The 23571-nt window shown below is 35.9% G+C and overlaps 1 protein-coding gene across 14 annotated transcripts in view; it reads right to left on the bottom strand.

Annotated features, from left to right (window-relative positions):
* LOC129278053 (spectrin alpha chain, non-erythrocytic 1-like) overlaps positions 1–23571 on the bottom strand; it is a 57901-nt gene that overhangs the window by 8884 nt on the left and 25446 nt on the right. For 6 of the 14 annotated variants that reach the window (XM_064110790.1, XM_064110785.1, XM_064110784.1 and 3 more), the window contains 25 exons: positions 23389–23544; positions 22516–22720; positions 21777–21889; positions 21177–21362; positions 20240–20489; positions 19384–19451; positions 18925–19074; positions 18445–18537; positions 17685–17717; positions 14336–14470; positions 13481–13626; positions 12775–12889; positions 12285–12368; positions 10187–10291; positions 9495–9586; positions 8909–9053; positions 8242–8358; positions 7423–7587; positions 6856–7004; positions 6256–6304; positions 5683–5933; positions 4960–5207; positions 2138–3791; positions 1109–1285; positions 16–36 (listed from right to left, as the gene is read on the bottom strand). In XM_064110790.1, coding sequence (XP_063966860.1) covers positions 16–36; positions 1109–1285; positions 2138–3791; positions 4960–5207; positions 5683–5933; positions 6256–6304; positions 6856–7004; positions 7423–7587; positions 8242–8358; positions 8909–9053; positions 9495–9586; positions 10187–10291; positions 12285–12368; positions 12775–12889; positions 13481–13626; positions 14336–14470; positions 17685–17717; positions 18445–18537; positions 18925–19074; positions 19384–19451; positions 20240–20489; positions 21177–21362; positions 21777–21889; positions 22516–22720; positions 23389–23544 — 4907 coding nt within the window. The remainder of the gene's footprint in view (positions 1–15; positions 37–1108; positions 1286–2137; positions 3792–4959; positions 5208–5682; positions 5934–6255; positions 6305–6855; positions 7005–7422; positions 7588–8241; positions 8359–8908; positions 9054–9494; positions 9587–10186; positions 10292–12284; positions 12369–12774; positions 12890–13480; positions 13627–14335; positions 14471–17684; positions 17718–18444; positions 18538–18924; positions 19075–19383; positions 19452–20239; positions 20490–21176; positions 21363–21776; positions 21890–22515; positions 22721–23388; positions 23545–23571) is intronic. The other 8 variants (XM_064110794.1, XM_064110793.1, XM_064110791.1 and 5 more) reach the window with 3 other exon arrangements.

Below are 23571 nucleotides of genomic sequence, written 5' to 3'. Positions count from 1 at the left end.
GGGAGAGATATTAACCGCCCAAAGATGATTTCCTTGCTGTGGTTCATGTTTTAAGAGATTCCCAGAAGAAAGAGGAGAGATGATAATAGTATACCAACCACCACCATGAGATGAGAGAGAACAAAATGACATGTTATCATTGAAATAAAAACATTTAAGACATTGACTGGATGATCAAAAATAGATAACTCGAAAAAAAAAAAAATTAAAGAACATTAATTGAACATTGAAACAAATGCTTTCAAGCACATATGAACACCATAAGACCACAGTATACTGTCTTACATAAGACCATAGTATTATGTCTAATATAATATCAAAGTATTAAGGTATGTCTAGAATAATACCAAGAAATGTTACCAGGGTATACGGTAGTGTCTTACAAAAGACCGAAGTATTCAGTCTTGTATAATACTAAATAAATCCCTGTCATAAGTACGTCCTATCATTAATATTTTTAAGTATATACATCATTACCCATAGAAAAACGGTATACTTACACACACTTCATTCTTTCATAAAAAAGAGAAAAATAATTAGCATTTTTATGCATTGCATTTACATTTGATTCATATCATACTCCTACTAACTAATTTTAACAGTAAATTCCACAACCTCAGCAGACCCAATGAAGCTGGAGTATTGTGTAATGATGTGATTGGCTATTAAAAAATTGACATTATACACTAAATTTGAACAGCTCTGCACTATTTGAGGGTTAAAAATATATTGGGTGAGAAAAGAAAATTGAAACCTTTCTTTATAAGATAGGTGAACAGGTGCGGTAGAATTGTTTAGAGAAGATTACTTTCCATGAGAAACAAAAGAAAGAGTTGGCATCAATAATGATGAGATTAAACATCTGTGCAACATTTCACCAAGCATGTCAGCGATAAGATTTCATCCTCTGACAATTGAAAAAGTCAGAGGATATATTCAGTGCTGAAAACTGTCATGAAACAAAGCCCTGATGCATAAAGGCAAATAATATAAATAATATTCCACTTTCCGCTTTTAAGATATGTTCACACAAATAAAGCTTTGATCTATACCTCACTGACTGAATTGCTCTAGTTCTGATAATTTTGGAATTTTATTTTGAACATACCTTGTTTCTGTGATCCATTGATAGAAGCTGTTAGCTTGTTGAGCAAATCGTTTCCTAAGCTTATCATTCTCCTCCTGTCTCTCCATCTCACGATTCAGCTCAACCTCACGTTCCTTGATGATCTTCTGAAGATTCCTCCATGTCTCCTCAAGAGCCTCCATTGTGAACCAGGTGTACCTAGGATAAACATGGAAGTCGGTAGAAATTTGAAATGAATGTCCTGCACAAATGTCCTGCATCCTGTGGGCATGCCATGGTCTAGTGGTTCTGACTCTCGCCTTTCAAACAGAGGGTCATGGGTTTGAATCCTAGCCATGGCGTGTTTTCCTTCAGCAAGAAATTTATCCACACTGTGCTGCACTCGACCCAGGTGAGGTGAATGGGTACCCGGCACAATTATTTCCTTGAATGCACTGAGCGCCGGTGATGGTAGCTCGAGCTAAAGTCGGGGTGATAATAGCTGCGTTTTGTATCCTCAGACAAAAAGCGCTTTATAAATCCAGCTATTATTATTACATAGAGCGAATTTCCACAAATCAATCATACTTTTTGTACGCCCGGCTTCTTAATTTTCCTCCATTTTTACTTCCCTTCATGAATTGACCAAATCATGATCATTTGAAAGCATTACAAATTTCCATAAAAACTACAATACAGATATGAATGGTCTCATCAAGGTCCCCTATATGGAGTTAGATGTACATATTGTATTGCATCGCCCAGAACAAAATCAATTAAAAATTTTTGCTGAAAACTCTTTATCCCATCTCTCATTAAAAAAAATGGCATGATTATGGGGCATGGCGAGAACCTGAGGATTTTAATAAAAAAGACAGAGATAATATAATTATGAATACGTACATACATCTTTATCATACTTTGACTTTATCAATATGTCAGAATGACATTAGACTTCACTTGACTGTCAATCGTCATGCAATTTTCCAATGATATCATGAAACATTCATTGAATCTGTTTATTTGACTTTGATTTCAGATATCATATCATCTACTCAGAGCATTACTTACGGGTTGGAGGTGACATTGTAGCTCTTGATCTGTTTGTCCAGAGCAGCGAGTTGTTTCAGGTCATTCTGTGCACTGCTCAGGGATGCTGTGAAGGCCTCATGGGCCTCCTTCAAAGCCTGGATCTCCTCAACAGAGTTACATCGTACTGGATCAGTCAGGTCCTCCTCGGCATTCTCAAACCAGGAGTTGAAAGCAGAAGCCTTCTTAGCGAAGAGCAAGAAGAGATCCTCTACTTCACGGTACTGCTCCTGAGCACGCAGGAGACGCTGACGTCGGTTGTTGGAGTCTGAGAGAAGCTTCTCCCAGCGGGCGATCAGATTGGCATGACGTTGTTGGATGGCAGGTGTCTGGGCGTGGTTGGCAGCAACCAATTTGTCCTTGAGAGTTGTGATGGCATGGATACCTTCCTTTTCAAAGGCTTGGAGACCAGCATCAAAGGTCTCCTGTTTGGTCAGAAGGGTCTGAACAGATGAAAGGTCACGACCGTAATCATCAGAGCGAGCGAAGCTCTCCTTCTCGCCAATCCAAGACTCAACAACATCGGCCTTCCAGATGAACTGCAGGAAAGCAGAGTTGTCATCAAGATTGGCCTTGCGGCGAGCAGCAGCCTCTTCTAATTCATGGAGCTTGCGTTGAAGTGACTCATTACGTTGGGAGATGGCATCAGAGTTGTGGTTGCCATCTTCGATGAGCTTCTCTCCTTGGGCTTTGATGTCACTGACTCTATCACGATGGACAGTGAAGTCGGTCTCAAAGGCCTTGTGCTTCTTGAGAAGACCTTGTACAGCAGCAAGGGTGTCACCGTAGTCCTCACTGCACAGGAGATTCATCCTCTCATTGAACCAGGCTTCTTCTTCTTCAATACCAGCAAGGAACTCTTGGTATGCCAAGGAATCATCAAGCTTGCCACCACGGTTGTCAGCCAGCTGCTTCAGCTCTTCCCAGTTGCTGGCAAGTTGATCCAGACGTTGCTGGACTCCTTCCTGGTTAAGGGCTACATCCTGCATCAAAGACTGACCTGCATCCTGGACAGCCTGGATGGTGGGCTCGTGGCTGACGATCTCTGTCTCCAATCGCTTGTGCTTCTTGCGTAGATTCTGCACGCCTGTCAGTTCACGGCCGTAGTCATCGGAGCTAGTCAGAAGCTTTTTCTCCTTGATCCACGACTCTTCGTCATCAATATCACGGAAGAACTGATAGACGCGGTGAGACTCGTTCAGCTTTCCGCGACGATCGACAGCAAGGTCCTTGATGCGCTCGTACCTCTGGTTGATATCCTCCTTGGTCTTTCGCATTGCTTCAGGATCAAAGTGTCCAGCCTCGATGAAGGAATCCGCCTGGTTGTTCAGGACCTGGATCCTGTCCTCATGAGCAGCGATATCATCCTCCAGAAGCTGGTGCTTCTTAATCAGGTTGGTGACGGAGGCCAAGTCACGTCCGACATCCTCAGAGGCCAAGGCATTCTCCATCTCACCAAGCCAGAAGTTGATGTCTTTGACACTGATGTGGAAGGTCTGTTGCTTGTTGGCTTCCTTCAGTTTTAGAGATTTCTCGGATGATCGTTGGACGAGGTACTCCCACTGATCACCGATGCCTACGATGCGAGCCTGTACAGCCTCTTCTGTTCCTCCGCACTGGTTTGCATCAATCAATCCTGACAGAAGGGGAAAAAAATCATGAAATTTATAATTCACCTCAATGCACTGCTTATTCAATGATGTTGACTTATGACACATTGCTATGCATATTCAAGAAGATTATTTTGAAAATTAGACAAAGCTACAGTTCAATGATCTCCTTTACTAAAGATATTAACTGCTACTCATATCCTCTGAGACCCTAAAAATCCTAAACAATACACTGAAGTGACTGAAACTTACTACAGACAATGGTGAATCATGTGGCACTATTTCAACAGCATGAATTTACAAGAAGAAAGTGCAGAATAACATGGCAGTATATTCTACAACAAATATCATAAATGTGACCAAACCATGGAGGTAAACACTGAAATAAATATTGATATACATGTATCAGACTTACAGGTACACAAACAACCCAAAGATCCATTAAATATTAAAGAGTCACACAGAATTCCTGTAACATACTATACACAAGGATAGTCCCACAGGGGGGCTTTTACCTGTCTATCAGCCCATGTTGTAGGGCGTTGGCAAGGGTAGTTGGACCAGGGCCCGGTTACACAAAGCTTGGCAATGATCATTGAACAAATTTTTACAACTGATTGCATTGACAACAATGTACAATCAATCATGACAATCAAGTGTAATATCAATTGCTAAGCTTTTTGCAACAAGACCCAGGATATGACCGATTACAGTGCTAGAAGCCACTAGTTGAACACTTCCTTGTGACTCAATCAATGATTCATACTCAAGAAGACTTTCTTTTGCATTTCCACCAAAAGTCAAAAGACCAATTTTTGTTTGCATGTTTGTCAAAGTTACTTCCCCAACCCCCCCCCCCCAAAATGACAGGTGAGTGATTTAGTTATCATAATTTATGCATAACATCATAGATTTGCTCAAACCTACTGGATGAAGCCCCCGAACTCCTCAATTTTTAGTTTAGAGTCTATATGTGCGATTTTGACCAAAAGTGCTTTGAAAAAATTTGGTAGGGGTGAACAATTTTAGGTATACTGTTATTTTTTAACATTTCTTTGATTTTTCAGCTATTTTTTAAAGTTGAAATGAAGAAATAATTCATGTGCAGACTGATAAGCAACACCCCACCCCCTTACAATTGGGTCTTTGGGATATCCAGAATTTAAGAGGTTTACAAGGTGAGAGAGGTCTTACTCTGTCCTACTGCCATGATGGCTTGGATCCTCTCAGCGTTAGCAGCGACCTCAGCCTCGAAGGCTTGGTGCTTCTGATGTTTGCTCTGGATGTTGCTTGGATCAAGGTAAGATTCATCGGTAGCTACCTGGATCTTCTCTGAGATCCAAGCCTCGACTTCATCAGCATCTCGGCTAAACTGTTGAAGGGTGTGAGATTCACCAAGCTTAGAACGCTTCTCAATCAACGCAGCCTTCAGGGAATGCCAACTGTAGAGGGCGACAGAGGAATCAAGTAAAATCAAATGCCACAAGATTATCATCTACATCATACATCTCATATATTTTGGGAACTCAAAGACACTTTTTATGTATTACATGTTTTATTCATTTCATGAACTGCTAGAGCCTTGTTAATTTGAGAACATTACAACTTTCTATATGAACTAGAATGCAGAGAAAAACATTTCATGAATATCCCACATATATGCAGAAGATACAATTGCCCACTTCTTAACTTAATTGGATTTACATAATGGTATTCATATCTGAATTTTAAACCTAAGACCTGGAAAGCGTTAACTGAAACATTTACAAGTCTAATTTCTCGGAAATCTTTCCGGAAAAGAGGTTTAATGGGATGGTTGAGAACTTTGAATTCAGTAAATTTTGAGAAATTGAATGTCAGAATATTGGTAGACTATAACATGCAAAAAAAAGGATCTTTGGTCTAAGTTGGACATACCGTTCAAGAACCTGGTCCCTCTTGGTTCCAATAGCAGGTCCATCGTAATGATCATTGTTGATAAGCTGTTGAGCAAAGGACTCAATGGCATTGATCTTCTGTTCCTGGAGAGATAGAGCCTTGTCAAAGTCTTCATGTTTCTTGATGAGTGATTCCACACTGTCCAATGAATCAGTCAATCCTTCGCTGGCTAGGAAAGCTTCCCTTGCACCCATCCAGGCTTCTGCTTGCTCACAATCACGAAGGAACAGCTGTAGATTCATAACAAATTAAAAACAAAATAGGACATATCTTCTTATTTATGGTAAAGTAATGTTAGAACATTCATTTTGTTTGAGTACTGCTAAAATGACAGAAATATTGCTTTAGATTACTGTCATAAAATCTGCATCAGAGTTTGATGGAGCTTACTTGCATAGCATTTCAGGAAAAATTGTAGTGTTTAAAACGGTTATCACTACAGAAGTAAATGCTGTTCAATCATCTTAAAGTATTCAATTCAGCAAACAATGTATATATTGTAGGTTAGACTGTTTCATATTTTTATTTTTTAAAGGGAACAAAAGCACTTACCTGGAGTTCCAAGCATTGGTCCAACTTGTGTCTGCGATCATTCCATGATCTAGGGAATATAAAAGGGAAAAATATATTCATAACATATACAACAATGAATACATGTGAGGGTTACAAAAGACCAATATTGATTGCAATTGTACTTGACTGAAGGAAGGCAATATATTGGTTATCTCATCAATAGTCTGTTCAAGGATGAGCTAACATCAAAATAATTGTTTTCTAAATTAACAATCTGTAAATCTGCCCATTTATTCAAGAATGCCTGGAATTATTAGAACTGGTAGTGTAAATTACCTTCTTATAGTATTAAGTGTGGTTTTCATCCGTTTGTGGAACACTCCTGATATTACATGTATAGGCTTGAATGGGGAAAACTCACCATGATTAATAGATACAGTAATAGCTAGCCTTAACAATATATGGGGGGCTGCAGAATCAAGTTTTTTTCTGAAACATTCATTTTAGGTATCAAAATAACAAAGGCTTATTGGTACTTCCATAATAAACCCCTAAAAGTAATTAGCCAAGGTTCATAATGATAGAAATCTTACATTTTTAGTATTGTCATTTCTTTAATAGAACATTCATTGGACTTACACTTCCAGGTCTTCTCTCTCCTTTGCTAGGATGTCCAGTTTTTCTTGGACCTCAGGGGCAGCATAGTGGTCATTCTTGATCAACTCTTGACCAAAGGCTTCAAAGGCTTGGAAGGTTCCTGCCTTGGCTTCCATCTCAGTGTGTAGTTCCTATCAAAACAAATTCAATAATATTTAGAATCAAGAGCACTAGGAATAAGACGATGTAATAAAAGATTTATTAGATGATGTGAAAATACAATACATCCATCCAAATTGCATTCGAAATGATACCACCTCATAATTATGTATATTTAAAAAAAATATTGAGCATAAAGTGTGATAGAATAGTCATCTAAAATGGAGAATAAAACATCAAGACCACATTTTCATAGCCTTGGTCTGATGAGCATACAACATCTCCAAATATTCCTCTACATTCATCTAGTAAGTCTAAATCTTGTTTTCTCACATATTGTCAACACCATCAATTTTTTAAACATCATCATCAACTCCTTATAAACCTTCACATACATATGCCATTTCTTCAGTCTCTTGTTGAAAAGAAAGATTGTCTTTGTTTGCTCACCTGATGGCGCTCTAACAATGCTTCGGCTCCAGTTACATCCTTAGCGAGCTCATCACTGGCAACCAAGGTTTTCATACCGTTGGTCCATGACATGAGATCACGGAAGTCACTCAAGAAACGTTGCAGGTCATATGAATCCATCAGTTTGTCCTTGCGAGCATTGGCCTGCGTGATTAAAAAAAAAATCAGAATTGAGTCATATTTCCTACTGTGATTGGTAATTGTGACTTTGATACAAGTGTTGTTTGCTATGGCACTGGTTTGAGGTTTCATAACCCTTCTTTTCTCTGTACAATTTACCAATATATAGTTATGACGAGAGATGGACTGACTCGTCATCTCACCTACTCTTCACAACCAAGACTTCTCACCTCATTAACTCACTGCAGTTGGGGCTCCCCAACTCATTTTCTCCTGCTCAAAGTCATCACATCTCATCTGGTTCAAAGTGTTTTTTTTTAAAGATTCCACTTATCTCATGTAAGATTACTCTTCTCGCTCATCTGAAAATTCCTATCCTTTCAATTCCCACTTAATCTCTTTACTTTTAATTTCTTATCAACTTCTCTTCATTCCAACACCCATACATTCCTTTTCAGGACTTACCACATAAAAGCCTCTATACAATAATGCAATTACATCTTCTACCATTAATTGGAAATCAAATTAGAATCTTAGATGGTTCTCTACCAAATAAAGGGTATATTCCTTCATAGAACAGGATATAACCCTCATGCATTTTGGAACCATGAATATTTCGTATAAGGTCGTTTAATAACATGGATCATTCCATAGAATTCAAGGGGGTGTTTATCTTACCCTATCTTGGAGGGTATTCCATGCTTCATCAATCTCTGCTCTCTTAGCAACAATTGGTTCCTCTTGATCAGGATGGGTCTGTACCAGTCGGTCAGCAGTCTCATCCAGAGTTTGAACCTACAGGATTACATACAAAAAGAAAGAGATATATAGTCACTGTTGTAGTAGTCAACATCATATTTCAAAGATTAAATATGATTGCGAATTTGAAATATGGAAGAAACTGTCTCAAAATCATTGTGAATGTTTATAATGTACCCAAGAACTGGTGTTTGCTGTGAAGAATCAGGAATCACAAAAATGATAACAAAATGACTTATTTCTTCCAAAATTACATGCCATTCACACACATATACATATATGGGACTACACCCAAATTGGCTGCAAGGTATTCTCACTTTTTAATGAAAATTATTGCTATATTGCTTGAAATTATTTGTAAGAGTCAATAGTAGGGATGGATTGAGAGCCCTGGGCCTTATCTCACTAAGAGTTGATATAGATTCAAATCAAATTCCAATTGTGATTGAAAAAATATTCTGATCTTGCAACTGCACAAATTTGGATCAATTGCAATTTGAGTTTAATTTTAATCTACTGCAACTTTATGAAAGGCAGAGGGCCCTGTCCTAAATCAAACCATGGAATAGTTGAAAATATCTCCTACCTGTTTGCCGAGGGCATTGAGATCTCTCTCCAGACCTTGATGTTTACGTTGAAGAGCTTGAACGCTGTGCAGGTCATGACCAAAGTTCTCTGTGTTTAGAGCTTTGTTCTTATCATCAATCCAATCCTTTGTCTCATCAGCATCCCTATAAAATAAGATGATTGGAATAGAAAAATGTAACATACAGACAGCCAAATCATGGAAGAGTTAAAAATATTTCATTCTGTGTTCAAAGCTTTGTTCTTATCATCAATCAATTCAATCCTTTGTCTCATCAGCATCCCTAGAAGGTAAGACGGTGACAATAAAAGAAAACAATCTTAATATAAAGACAGCTAAATCATGGAATAGTTTAAAATAGCTCATGTTTTGTAAAAAAGCTTTATTCTTGAAACTGTCTTCTTCTGTCACTTGAACAAAATGTAAGTTTTCTAACGTTCCCACCCTGAAATTATACAGAGCGTTTAGCCTTCATGAGTAGTGCCAAGACTTAGAATAAGACAAAACACTGATGCTGGAATTCTTTTCCCATAATGCATCTGACTATGTCTTCGTACCAGTAGATGTTACTATTAACTATGCTTACCTGAAGAATCTCTGTACTTCATGGGCAGTGCCAAGACTTGCACTACGATCGTCAGTCAACTTCTGGAGTCCTTGCCATTCTGTATTCAAGTCCTGCAGAATAAAAAAGTCAATTAAATTGATTAGATGGTAGAGAAAGTAATTTTGTTAGCAGTCATAAAAAAATAGAATTAAAGTTTGCTAGAAGTAAAAACCAGGTTCTTGTCTACAAATTGAATAATGATGTGAAGACAGGTAAAATTACCATACATTTCTATATATTCCAGCATATCAATAAATTGCTCCTGCTCAATCTGAAACAAACTTATCAGTTTCAATTTTGTTAGAATTCATTGAATAAAATTATTATCATTTATAATCTAAATTGAATTTTCATCTTCATGAGATTTCTGTATGGATATGATGAAAAACTAATATCATTCTTTCAATGATAAAGAACATTATTAGTAAAATATATTTCCATTAGAAAGGAAATTCTGAAAAATCAATATAACTTGAAAAATAATGTTTCCCAATATTATGAATTGAAGTGTTTTTCTCCAGAGGGAAAACAACCAGTTGAATAAAACCCCTTTTTTTAACATCTGACACTCATTTTCTTTGTTTTTACTTCACTTCATTAAATGTTAAGCCATGATAATTTGAAGGCATTACAACTTTTTATAAAGAATGAGAAGGATGATGATCACTTACATTGACTTTCTGGACGACAATATCAGCCTCTGGTACCTTCTCAAGGTCCAAGGTTTCAAGGATGGTGTTGATCTCAAGGAGACGAGATTCATTGGCTTTCAGATCCTGAGAAGAAGAATAAGATGAGGTGAAAAAATTAAGAAATATAATAGTAGTGATAGAGAGAAGAGGAAGAAAGGATAGAGAGAGAGAGAGACAGACAGACAGACCGAGGAACAAAGAGATTAAAGAAATTGAAGGGGAGTTGAGCACAGATAAGTTCATAGCGTCATCACAACATATTACATTCCATCAAATTAAATTCTCATCGACTCACATTGTTTAATCATTCATCGTAATCACCCTGCATTCTAATGATGTTGAAATTTGTAGTGATGTCGTATTGGTTGAAATAATGTCCATTACAAATGTGCAGTCATATGAATGTTTATTCAATATTAAGTAAATAGATGAGAAGCCATGAATTTCCACTGAATTTCCTACAGGACCTGCGAACTATGTTCATGTTACAATTCTCCAGAGCTGCCAACCTCTGTTGACCAAAAAACATACTGACCCATAATTAAAATCATATTTTGAAGGAAAAAAACATATTTTGGTACAAAAATTGATAAATTATACATATAAAGCATGCTAATCAAATTTAACAAAAAACATATTTTGCAATAAAATATCATATTTTGTCACTTTTAATTATGAAAAAAAATACTAATATCGTTAAAACATATTACTTGGCAGCTTTGCTTCTCCATTCTTTTATGTCAAGAACCTAGTTAGTAGACAGAAACTCAGAAGAGGATAGAACCCATGAACTCATGTTCAAGAATCAAGTTTTTCTACATCAGAGCGAACATCTTATGAACTGCTTATTTAGTGATGAAGGCAAAAACAAAACAGAAACACTACATATCACCCCCTTAACTCATTATCCAAAATTCATTAAATGCAATGTTTAATACATGTACTTTTGGGGTAACATGACAACTTGGATTAATTACATTTCATCTACTTCATGAGTTGCATTAATTACATATATGTTGAAACATCAATGATTCTGTACACTTACTATGGATTAGTGGGCACGTTTCTCACTAAATTAACCTGATTTTAATCTTTACTGATCTAAATGTATTAATTATACTTTATTATGATTCTTGAAATTGTGAATAAATTCCAAGGATGACTGGTTTTCTACAAGTGCAGATTCATGAATACAGTAAATCTAAGATCTACATGTATTTGTGCTGTACATATACTTCATACAATATGCATCACTTGCAATACTGCAGATAATTTGAAGTACAAATAACAGGTATTATTTCTTATTGGAACTAATCTATTTTATTGATCTAAACTGCTACAAACATATGAATGCTTATTGTCATTTTAGAATGATCAAACATCTTCTTTTTCAAACTAAAATATGTACATGTAAATGTTAATCTTAGAGTTATCTACATGTACACATAAATTGCTTTTACCATCTTGATGACTTTGATCATAGCTACACAGAAATCTATGTGTGGGGCTACATGATAGACTCCAATATTAACAACGTACCTGTATAAACTTATTATGCTTGGAAGTCAAGATCTGAAACTATATACGCACATAGTGCAGCAGAATATCATTTTAGTGTACACTTTAGTCAAAATCAATGATCATTTAATAATTGGATAAAGCTTTTCTTCGTAGTTTCACAAACACACTAAAAAGTGATGGGATTACAAACCAGGCAACAAAGTAATTTGTTACATTCAACATTAAGTATGTTTAGATATATCATCTTTGTTTATAACTGATGACAATATTGTATTTGACTGATAAAGTGAGTTTCTTTGAAACTAACCTCTCTTTGTATTAGTTTTAGTATATATTCTCTCCAACATTACGGAGAATACATATAAAACAGAAATGTCTCTAGGACCATTAAGTTGTTGTTGATATCACCGTAAAGTCTTGTAAAGAATTCCATTCCATTCAAATCAATCTCAACTTTTACAAAAATTCATCAAATAAAATAAATAACTTATTTCTACAATTTTAGTGGCCTTGACAATATTTTGTAGTAATACCTGGTTAAATTGATTTTTCTTACCTTTTGGAAATCATCAAACTTCTTCTGGAGGACTTCAACCTGTTCCAAGTCATCACCAACCTCAGCACTCTCAACAACAGCAGCCTGAAAGTCAAGATGATATTCATTTAAGAATCAAGTACTGCACACATTGAAGAAAATACAACCCAGCTATTAATATCTGTTACATTGTTTGACTGTTAAGAATTTTAGTATTGCCAACATAAACTGGATAGACAACATTACAATTAACAAATTTAATGGAAATATTATTAAATGGTACAATTTTTTCCAGCAGCAATTGATGCCATGATAAAATTGCACATAAGGGCCAGGTTTAAAATTGAATCCCAAAAGGTTAAAACTACTCCGATTCCTATCTTCACAATATTCTGATTCCAAAATATTATCACAATCATAATGCTAACTTTATGTCTTCAGACAGAAGAAGAAATTAAAAAAATCATCAAAGGAGTAAATGTCACCAACTAATGAAAGTCGATGATCTTACCTTATCATTGACCCATTGGATGAGATCATTGGCTTCACGGACCAAGGAATGACGTTTCACAGACTCCTCCAAGGCTTCCTTGCGAACACCAGCCTTGTCAAGAAGAGCTTGGTATCTAAAATGAGTGCAATAGATGTTGGTCAGTCAGTCAGGAATCCAAGTTTGAAATTTATGAGTGAGGTGGCTAGTTACCCACTAGCATTAATCGCATTCATCACCTCCCTCCACTTTACATGATTCAATACTCAACTCATCTCTTCTACTCATAGTCACATTTATTTCTTCATGACATCAACTAAAAATTAAGGAGTTAAAGATTCAATATAACCAAAGTGTAAATTACTGCATGGTTTATTAAATAAAAGTACAGGTAGGAACATTTCTAACTCAAATCAAATAAACCATAAAAAACAATCCTTTTATTACATTTCTCAGGCTTTCAAATAATAATCCAAAGCCAATTTTATACAGATTGTAATTGATTTGAACTCAAAACTATATAGGTTTCATCTTCTATTTCTTAATAATACAATTTAAGATCAACTTCAAATCAAGAATGATTTTTGATCAATTACGATGCTCAGAAGACCATGTCACTAACTATTCACCAACACATTTATAGTACATCAAGCAAAGATAGCATCACCCAGATAATATTTCATAATTGTTTATAAAGAACAATTAATCCTAAGTATCTTTGACTTACTCTTGTTCAATATTTTCTTGTCTTCTCATGATGTTAGCATCTTCAACAAGATTGGCTTGAGATGCAGACTGGGCGGCGTCCATCTTCTTGACGTAAGCAGCTGGGACAAATCCTTGACGATCGTTGACTTCTACCTTCCACCAATCCTATACAAACAAACACAGGGTCATTTCAAGTGCGGTGTTAGTGTTTATGGTGATGGTGTTAGCATTACAAAAATCATCCTCAACATTTAAATCAGTGCTCTGATATCATCAGCAGATCATCTTTATTTAAAAAAAAGTTTGTTTATCATTATTATTTGTTTGGCGTCACCTGTGCCTGGGAGGCGAGAAGTGAACTGAATCACTGTAACCAGCAGGTCTCTCCTCCCGATACAACTGATTGGGCGAGGACAAGTGGACCAATACACCATGGTTTCCCCCTACTCTTATACGAATAGTGCAGTTTATAGAAGCCTCCAAGTGCATTATCTCGTATATCCTAGTTATTATGATTAGAAGCTATTTGGTAGCTAAGATTATGAAGAAACACAATTGAAAAACCTAACTTTCTTTAAAGAAAAAAAATAATAAGATTGGTATTCTCAGTCATACTTGAATTAACAGATGATAATTGAACACTGCTTTTTATATGCAGGTATGTTTTAACTAAACTTTTTCCAAAACCATGATTTTGGGTCAAAACACTGTCTTTTGCATGCAATCTTAAAATTTAAAAAAATATGTTTTTAATTAAAAAAATAATAAGAATGAGGATGTGGGGGAGGAGGTGGTAGAGGGGAAAAGAAAGAAGAAGAAAAAGAAGATGAAGTTCTTATATATCATCATCTCTTTCATTTCATTAACCACTCACCTTGTTTGTGCTGTTGAGGAGAACCAAAACATCACCCTTCTTCATCGAGACCTCACGAGGGCTCTTCTCCATGTAATCATACAGCGCCACCACATATTCCTTGCCAACATCCTCAGAAATAGGAATGTCTTGTTGCTATGGGAGTTAGAAATTGAGAATTGAAAGGAGTTAACATCAAAAAATGAATATACATAATCCATATTCAAAAGTAAGAGGAGGAAAGATTTAATGATGATGACACTTGACAATACGATGATGGGAATGTTAATGAAAAAGAAAGAAAGTAAAATGTTGCATTCTATTTTCAAGGATGAGTATCATGTGATAGTCTACACTTTCTTTTATTAAAGGTAAGGATGAGGGTATTTCCTTTCACTATATCAATGAGTGGCATTCTGTTCATCATGAACAAGATAACCAAAACCTTCCAATCTTTAATTCAGAATACACAACTTCCAAGGCTGACAAGAACAGAAATATCTCTCTGATCCTATTTTATAGACATTATAAGTATCAATAGCTTCTAGATAATCCGAGGAAACATTGTACAATTACAAAAATATACCGTTTGCAATACCAATGTGTTATGCAAAATGATGCTGTATTCCCAGCTATTTGATTATGCGCTGGCAGTTATTATGCACACATATACATTGTAGTTTTGGGGCATGAAATGGATGATTCTTCCTAGCCTAGTGCAGTCTAGTTATCTGAAGGGCATTGTTGTAGTTAACACTATAAACATTGCATGCAGGTTTAGGGGACCAACAACTTCGAGCAATATACTAATTCTCATTTGACTTCAGAACCCTTTTTATCAAGTGTATAAAGTGATCACTGGTTCATTCTATTTTTTAATCAATAAACATTAAAAGAAAGAAAGTCATATCGCAATATGGAATTTTGAAAATATATCTTCATTTTGCTTTCAAATAGTGTAATTTTGCAAAACCCAGAACAGAGCTATTATCTGTATTCAAACTCACTGAATATTACATATCTTAATCTTAAGAATTTGAAAATAACATTTTCATTTCTATTCTTTCACAAGACTGTTGGTCCCCTTGAAAATAGTTCTTATTGGATATAATATAATTGTTCTGCATGCAGTTAGATCCAATTTCATATTAAAAAGAAGAAAAAATAACTGCAGATAAATACCATCAGGTTTGTCTCATTGAAGTCATTACAATGAACAGCAAAATGTATTAGTCCAAACTTGTATCTTTACATACATATTAATCTTCACAATTACAATGTCTAATTTTAAATTAAGAATTAAGAATTTTTCCTTTGATTCTTATCCTATAGCAAAGCCTCCAAATTAAGACAAATCAATGAAACATTATCCAACTTCTTACCAAGATTTAAGACAGTGAAACTGGGATACTAAATGATTTGGGAGTCGTCTACTTGTGCCAGAGGGTGATACTCTCTATGAATGTGGTTCTGAAAAGTTTAGACTTAAAAACTGAGGGGAATTGCATGAAAATATCCCTATGTGTCCTATAATTAAAGCACACTTTCATTAAATGAGATCTGTTAGGTGAGTTAGTGCTTTGGCCCATCCAATGAGGGAGAATTAGATAGGAGAATGACAGATAAAGACGAATCTTATGAGAAAAATGGCAAAGAGAGAACAGAAGAGAGAGAAAAAGAGGCAAAGAGAGGGAGAAAGAGTAAGAGATAAAGATGAAGGACAGAAGGAAAGACAAATAGTGAGATAGAGAGGAAAAGGGACACCTTAAAACACCTATGTATGTTTCTGAAATACACTTGAAGAGATACTCCTTACAAACATATGACGTATATAAAATCTGATAGAAAATTTTTGAATGCAAAACCTCTCAATGACTATTCACAAAACACCTTCCTTTAATGACAATTAATTAAAATATTGTCAATTGTCAATGGAGGTGAATTCATTTGTGAGAATGTAAAAGGACCTCCTTCCCAGCAAAGGCAAATGGCATAACATAATTTTTATCTTAGTAATGGTTTGGGACTTTTGTTATCTGGGATATAATTAAATGCCCTGTGTTACCAAGCTACATATAAAAATTCTACAAGAGGGATAAAAACTTTCTTAGCCTAAAAAATATCCACATTATTCCCCCATGAGTTGAAAAATAGTCACGGTAAAATACCATTCGATTTAAACACAAAAGGTTATTTAGAATGGCCAGAAGCTGGAGTACATACTGATACTTTGTTATCTTTTTAAGAGCATGATGCATAAAATTGTAGTAGAATAAAAAATTCTATAAACAAATACTGGAAAACTGGTTGGATATCCCTGAATTCGTATTTGACTTTGTCAAAGATATTTTTTATTACTTGCATTACGCCTGTACCTGCATTCTTGTTAGTAGCAAAAGTTGTGTAATAAAATCACTATTCATTCCAGTGTAAGTTACTGCATTTCAACTAGGACTCGTCCTGACTTATACAACAGTCAACTCACTCCCAACATGAATCATGAACTTTCCAAGGGAAATTAGAAATTAAGCAATCATTGTGTTTCAGAGATATACTGTGAATGGCCAAGCATATTCTCTAAACACAATTCTCAAAATCAAATGTAATAAATTCATTTAAACATCTCAATCATTTGCACAAAAAATAGGAGTCAGCCCCGTGAATCAGCATTGTTTTTATAAAATATGTTAGTCATTTGCGCTTCAGTTTTGAGGTATATGTCCAATGCTAGCCTGCACAGTTGGATTGCAGGTTACATATTACAACACACTAATCTCTATTGAAAGATGATACTAGTGTGTGATGTCATAAGATGGGTAAGTGTGCCTCTATAATGGCCTTTGGGGTGGTGGCTGTCTGGTGCAAGAGGTGTTTGGTGTTAACCTATTATCAACTCCAGCTTAACATTCAAATCGGCATCTTTTACAAGCTTAATAATGTGTATAAGACACTTCAACATCAGTTTTTCTGAATTATAACAAATCATCCATAGATCTTTACACATGGATATTTGAAACTTTGTATAAAGTTTGTAAAAAAAATCAGACTAAATCAGGAAAATGAATTCATCTGCAAAGGTGTTTGTTATCTATAACCATAGTACAGCACCAAAAATGAAAGTGTTCAGCACCAACAGAGAAATTTTGGTGTGTTACACCAGTATGGAGTATGAAACTTGTATTTAATAACAAGATAACACCAAATACCACATTCCAACTCCAAACTTCGACCACCCACGGTGTAAAATGGTTGACTACTTGCTATCTGAATGCAAGCTACAACTAAAAGAGCTAAAGCACGCATGAAATAATAATATCGCTAGAATACCATCTTTCTAAACGCCATATTATTGACACCAACTCTGACTTACGTTTCCATCACGCTTAGGGAGATGGGGATCATACTGAAAGATGATAGAAAAGCAAGGCTCCAAAAATGGAGATTAGAAGGTCAAAGGTCAACAAATGTGAAAGAGAGAGAATTCAAACAGAATTGAAGTAAAAATAAACAAAGCTGAATAGTCTTTCTTTTAATCATTCTGAAGATGATAGAATAGCAAAGCTTAGAATAATAAAGATTAGAATGTCAAAGGTCAACAAATATTAATAAGAAATAATTCAAACAGAATTGAAATAAAAATAAACAAAGCTGAATATTCTAATATAAGGACTATAACTACTAATCTATTCCACTATAACTTCAATAAAACTCAATATTTGCAACGTAAAATAATAGTTTGGTAGAAAAAGAATATATCTTAAGACAAAGCACAGTATAAGCTCTACATAAGAACTATTTAAGCAAAAAATACATAATCGTTAATAGAAAAGGAGGAAATGAAAAAATATATATTCTAATAAATTTTGAAACTTCAATAGTTAATATCTAGCCATTTTCTTTGAAAATAAACAACAAACTATATTTTTGGATGGAAAGCTGGGAAAAGGAAAAGTTTGATATTTCAAATGAAAGTCAAATTAAATAGCATAGGTATGAAAGAAAACAGAATACAAGCATTTCTTTCCACATCTGAAACAATTTTTTTTTCTGAGTAAAGAGAAAAAAACCCAGTAATTCTTGAAATGAAATCTGTGAAGATATAAATTGGTTATTGTAAAGACTAGTCTTACCCGGCAACCTTCAGCTTGTTTCTTGAGCATTTCAATGGTTAATCTGTATGCGACAAGGTCGGCCATTAAAGTCTTGTGTTTCTTGAGTTGAGACTAGAAAGAAAGAAAGAAAAAAAACCCCATAAAATTCAAAACAGAACCATGACAAGATCGTTATCCAATTTATTTGAAACTTGGAGCATAACAGCCCTATATAATATCCATCAATTTTATTTGTAAGACTGCAGCCAGGAAACGTGTATCTTAAAAGCATACATGATATTAAATGTAATGACATTAAATCCCACATATTTCTACTCTATCAGAATGGTTTATCTCATATATTCATTCACAATTTATCTTCTCTCGCATTGGCACCAAAAGCCAAATTAACTGGTCTAAAACGAAAACTTTCCATGGTTTATTCAAACATTTCATGATCATTTTAAAGTATGATTAGGAGCTTATGATACAAAGAGGGCGCCCTTCACATTGACTCACCTCTGCACTATCTTCATCTTTACCATAGTCCTCGCTGGCGACAATGGGCTCCTTTTCTTGCATCCAAGACTCAGCCTCATTTGCGTCAGCAAAGTACTGCTGGGCTTCCAATGAATCCTCCAGATCATCCTTGCGCTGGGCGATCTTGTCCTGTACGCAAAATCAAAGATAGATAAAGTAAGCTGTAGGAGTTGTATTAAAAAACAAACCCAGGTTTGACCCTAGACTAAAGGATTTTAGTCCATACTTCAATGGAATGGCAGTGATGACGTTATTTTATGGCACAGATAATGTACAAAGTAAATTAATTTTGAATTTGTTGCCTTATATTATATCATCCTTTCTTTAAGACTTTTCCAGATCATCCTTGTGCTAGGCAATGTACACTGTATTTGGTTACTGTGAAAACTCCCTGAATGAATCGAAGATGTGTGGCTACCGTAGAAACTGTTAACTCACCTTGAGATTCTTCCATTTCTCTTCCAGTCCCTTGACCTTGGCAGAGATCTCATCATTAGCAAAGTGACCTAGACATTACAAAACACAATGAGTGACTACTTATTGCATCAACTATGATACTTATTTTATGTTGCTGAATAAGATTAAATATTTCATTCATTCATTAACCATGAAGATGCTAAACACATTTGATCTCTACACTCTATGTATCTCTTTCAGAAGGGAGTTTTGAAGTACATTTTCCTCTTAAAAAAAGAGACTTATTTCTATTATCATTTTAATAAGAAGTTAGAATTAATTTCCTCTTACCAATTATTCATCATCATTTTCTATTTCATCACACACCATTAGGATGATACACAATGGTGAATAACATTCTTCAGATTTGACACACTCTTTTCAAATGTTTAGTACATTTTGTCACATGTTAATGAGAAAAAAACAATGAAATGACATTGAAATCATCGACATTGAAATCATCAGCACTCCAATAATCCAACTAACCAGTGTCAAAGTGAAATGTCAACACACAATTTTGTTCCCAAGCCTGAGCTGAAGAACAAATTCTTTGTAAACATTGTTTCACAACTATTCAAAGGGACTACACCCAAATATGCAATATGATGCAGCCTTAGCCTTGGTAATGCAACATCTGCTCCTGCGACAACTGCTCGTCCGCCAATAACTTTGAAGATTGAGGATTTAGGTTACCAGTAGGTTTGTGATGGGACTATTGCTCAACGATGATGTGAGGATTAGGATGGTAATTAGGTTTGAGGTTAAGATATATGAATGGCTTAATGTGTGGATCTTCCATAGGAGCAATCATCACAGGAGTATGGAACCGTTGACTTACCTTCATCCAGCATCTGTTCTCCTGTCTTAGTGACCATCTTGATCCTAGGCTCATGGCCTTGGACCTCTGTATTCAAGGCTTGGTGCTTCTTGATCAGGTTCTGTACTCCGATCAGATCACGACCACGGTTGGTTGACGATGCCAGAGGTTCCTTCTCTCGGATCCATGCCTCCTCATCGTCGACGTCGCGCAGGAGCTCGTGGAGACGATGAGCGGCTTCCAGTTTCTGCTTACGCGCCTGGAGTGGTGCCTGTCAGAGAGGTGGGGAAAGTGCATTCATTATGATATCTTGCATTACAAGATGAAAATATAGTATAGATGGGAGTGATATGTCATCAAGAACCCTCACATTTACTGGGATATATTAAGAAAAGTTTTTCTTGGTAGCAACAATCTTCCCTTCTCCGAGATCACACACCTAAAGGGATATGGAGACCGTGCCTTTTCATCGATTGCTCCTCTCCCTTCTTCACTCCATGAAACTGACAACATTGAACTCTTCAAATCGTCTCTCAAAACTCATTTATTTCAGCAGATGTGTATTAATTAGCTTAATTGGATGAACCTGCGCCTATGAATGTTTTCAACAGAAATATGGTGCAATATAAATGCTGTGGATCATCATCATCATCTCATCAGCTTTGAAATCATTTTCACTCACAAATTTGCTGTTAGCCAATCAGATACAAGGATTTCAGTAGCTAACAAGAGTTGAACATTACTGACAGAAATCTTCATAAAAAGCTCCTGGAATAACCATGTCTTAAGTGCTTCCACCTTGGTAGCAACAATCTTCTCTTTCTCTGACATTTCATCAGCTTTGGGATTTTCATCAACAAATTTACTCTTATCCAATCAGATACAGCGATTTTAGTAGCTTATGAATGTTGAAAGTGAAAACTACTTAAATAAATCTTTGTGAAAAGCTCATCCCTACCTTGAGTGCTTCCACCTTTGTAGCAACAAGCTTCTCCTTCTCTGAGATCTCATCAGCTTTGAAATGTGAAGCCATAGCCATCTCAGTGGTTTGCATACGGGTAGCTTGGATAGCCGTCTCTTTGGCTCCAATGTCTGATTCTAACACATCTAGCTTGGCACGAAGCTTCTGGACTGATACAAGATCCTATATGGAATATTGGTGATGAAAACAAAGAAAGTGAATATTACGATGGGTTACATCATCATTGATCCTAAATGCATTACACATGTATGAGGAGACAATATAACAAGACACAATCAATATCTACAAGTGATTCTAACTTTTTATTTAGAGTTTGTGATAGACTCACAGATGCACACAATTATAAAGTTGATTGTGTCTTTCCAGTATCCTGTCAAAATGCTTGAATTCTCCATGAACTTTTGATAATGGCCAATGAAATGCCAGCATTTCCATAGCTTATAACTTTTCTTTTTCTTTCTATTTTCTTTTCTTTCAATACAGAACTTATCCATGATGCGGTTTCTTCTGATGTGGTGAATTCGGCCTTATTATTTTATTCATAATACATAAATAGGGGGAAAAAACATGGCTAACCTTTCCGATATCATCCGACCCAAGCATTGCATCAAAGTCTGTCAAGGATGTTGCAATCTCTTCAATGTTACGTGTCACGACGGCAGCCTCAGTAGCTTGGGTGAGTTTCTGACCTGTTATGGCAACCAAAAGAGTTCAAATCAGAGCAATTGTATAGAACATATATATTGTATTAATATTCAAAAGCCATTGGTGTCCAATTAATAGGAAAATGACACTTTCTAAATTCTGGTTACCGTACATACATAGAATGAATCATAATTAATGTCACATTTTTGTAATGTATGTATCTTCATGAGTAATGTTTTTTTGCTTCCGAACACTTTCAGGAGATTAAGACTGTATGGTTACGTAAGTGTACAGTAGATTGATGTCTTACCAATGTACTTTCTCCTCTCCATGGAGAGCATTCTAAATCTCTTATTCTAATTGTTTTAATACATGAATCTTCATGAGTAATATATTTTTGGCTTCCAAAATACTTACAGGAGATTAAAAAGAGATATGGCTACCAAAGTATGGACTAACGTGACACCTTGGAAAATGCACTTTTCTCGCTCCTTGGGGAGCATTCTAAATCACTTACTCTAAATTTTTCAATTTATACATCTTCACAAGAATTTTCTTTTTTTTTCATAAAAAATTTTCGGATTAAAGAGATATGGCTACCCAAGTGTGAGAGTGGGTGCCCTGACAAAGTACTTTCTCCACTCCCTGGGGAACATACTAGATCACTTACTCTTCTGCTCTGATGTATTGAGGAGCTCCATCCAGAGACCATTAAGGTTTTCAAGACGATCCCTGATCTCATCAGAATTATAGTGTCCTTCAGAGATCATTCCATTGCCTTCGTCCCTAACCTTGCCAATACGTTGTTGATTGGCTTGAAGCTCAGACTCAAAGACAGAGTGCTTCAACTGCTTCCTTTGAAGGTTGGTAGGATCCTAACAAAAGAGTCATAAAAAGTATTATAAAATAGGTGTATTATTTCAAGCATCGCGATTGGCCAATATGCGTCACATGACATCCAACTTTTTGTGTGCGATGCACGTCAGTGCAAAAGGTGCGCAACGAAAATTGACATTGCACGCTCAAGTAGACCAGTGCGGTAGAAGTCCCGGGAGAAGCCCAACAAAACTGTACTGTAACTTTTTAAGAATTTGTTTCTGTGTTGCTATTTTATAAAACAAATAATGCACTTGCTCTGTCGTGCGTAAAAGTAAATGCAGAGAAAGCTCGGTTTCTTCAGATGGTGCACACTGGGCACTCGCCGCCAGCGGCTCGTGCACAGTGCGGCACCTATCTAAAGAAACCTTGCGTGCTCTGCATTTCCACTAACGCACTCGGCTGCATGCATTATTTGTATTACAATATTATTAAATAGTATCACTATTATTTTTGCTTATTTCAATCTTGATGCATTATTGGTAGCTATCCCTTGAGATGTGCAAGTGGAAATGTAAACACACTATTCAGCCAATGAGTGCAGTTTAGTCAAATCAAAACAGACAATAAAAACAATGTTGTTGCAATAAATATTTCATTGTGTGAATTATTTTGAATAACTGAATTACATGAAAATTGCTGTATTACAAACGATATCTACATTTACCTTGTAAGATTCATCAGATGTTCCCTTGAGTTTCTCCTTGATCCAAGCTTCTACCTCATCTGCATCACGATCAAACTGCTGGTATCGGTAGGAATCTTCAAGAAGCTTGCGGCGTTGGTCAGCCTTGTGAACGAGGTTAGCACGACGGTTAAGAAACTGGTTGGGCAGAAAGATAGGAGTGGG

This window comes from Lytechinus pictus, chromosome 15, assembly GCF_037042905.1.
Source record: "Lytechinus pictus isolate F3 Inbred chromosome 15, Lp3.0, whole genome shotgun sequence".
Lineage (NCBI taxonomy): Eukaryota > Metazoa > Echinodermata > Echinoidea > Temnopleuroida > Toxopneustidae > Lytechinus > Lytechinus pictus.
This window is presented reverse-complemented; position numbering and strand designations above follow the sequence as displayed.